The sequence below is a fragment of the Tupaia chinensis genome, unplaced genomic scaffold (assembly GCF_000334495.1).
Source record: "Tupaia chinensis unplaced genomic scaffold, TupChi_1.0 Scaffold138910_1, whole genome shotgun sequence".
Taxonomy (NCBI): Eukaryota; Metazoa; Chordata; class Mammalia; order Scandentia; family Tupaiidae; genus Tupaia; species Tupaia belangeri.
In genome coordinates, this window is record NW_006198801.1 from 1,603,455 (window position 1) to 1,604,273 (window position 819).

At 71.8% G+C, this 819-nt stretch overlaps 1 protein-coding gene across 1 annotated transcript in view; it reads right to left on the minus strand.

The window, feature by feature from the left end:
• The window catches only part of CAPN12 (calpain 12), a 25,424-nt gene that overhangs the window by 6,040 nt on the left and 18,565 nt on the right, over positions 1-819 (minus strand). The window contains 4 exon segments of the mRNA XM_006161757.3: positions 15-59; positions 354-413; positions 486-528; positions 710-819. The exon segment at positions 710-819 is cut by the window's right edge and continues 12 nt beyond it. Coding sequence (XP_006161819.1) covers positions 15-59; positions 354-413; positions 486-528; positions 710-819 — 258 coding nt within the window.

An 819-nucleotide genomic window follows, 5' to 3' on the forward strand; every position in this document is an offset into this window, starting at 1 on the left:
AGGAGACCACTTACCTCCTGCAGCCATTCAACACACTGGCTGGCCCGGGCTGGGTGCTGCTGGGGACACAGCAGTGACCAGAGAACTCCAGGCCTGACCTCCCAGAGCTCAGTCCATGCGGGAGGCAGGCCCGTCCCCAGTGGGCAGGGCCATGGGAGCCCGCGGTGGGCAGCCGACCTGCCCCGGGAAGAGGAGGGAGTTCCAGAGCCGGGCACTGCAGGAAGCTGAGGCCTTAGCCCGGCAGGGGGCGTGGGAGGCGAGGAGACAGGCACAGAGGGAGGGGAAAGGGAGCAGAAGGGACACCGGGGGTGGGGCAGGGGCTCGGGGCGGGTCGAGCGCCCCTCAGTCCTCACCTCTCCCGCCAGTTCCAGGAACAGCTGCTCCAAGCCCATGTCCAGGGGCACGTAGGGGACCTGCGGCGTGGGGGGTGTTTAGCTCGGACCGAGCCGCGCCCCGTCGCGCCCCCTCCCTGAGCAGCGCCTCACCTTCAGGGCCCGCGAGTCCGCGCTGATCACGTCGTCGATCTCCCTGCAAGTGACAGGCGAGACGGGGCGGGCTGTTCACCCCGGGCCGGCGCTGGCGCAAGGGTAGCTGCAGGGCCAGCGGGGTCTAGGCAGGGACCAGGGGGCCCTGGGCTCATCCACATGAGCTAGGGGTTCCGGGGACGGGTCGGGGCGAGGCGGGCCTATGCGGGGGTGCCGGGGCTCACACGGCCGTGTGGCGGCGCTCCGAGAAGACGCGCAGCGTGAAGTCGGCCTCGTCGCCGGCGCGCTGGGCGCTGGGCACCACCAGGTAGTGGCCGGGGCGCAGGCGGCAGCG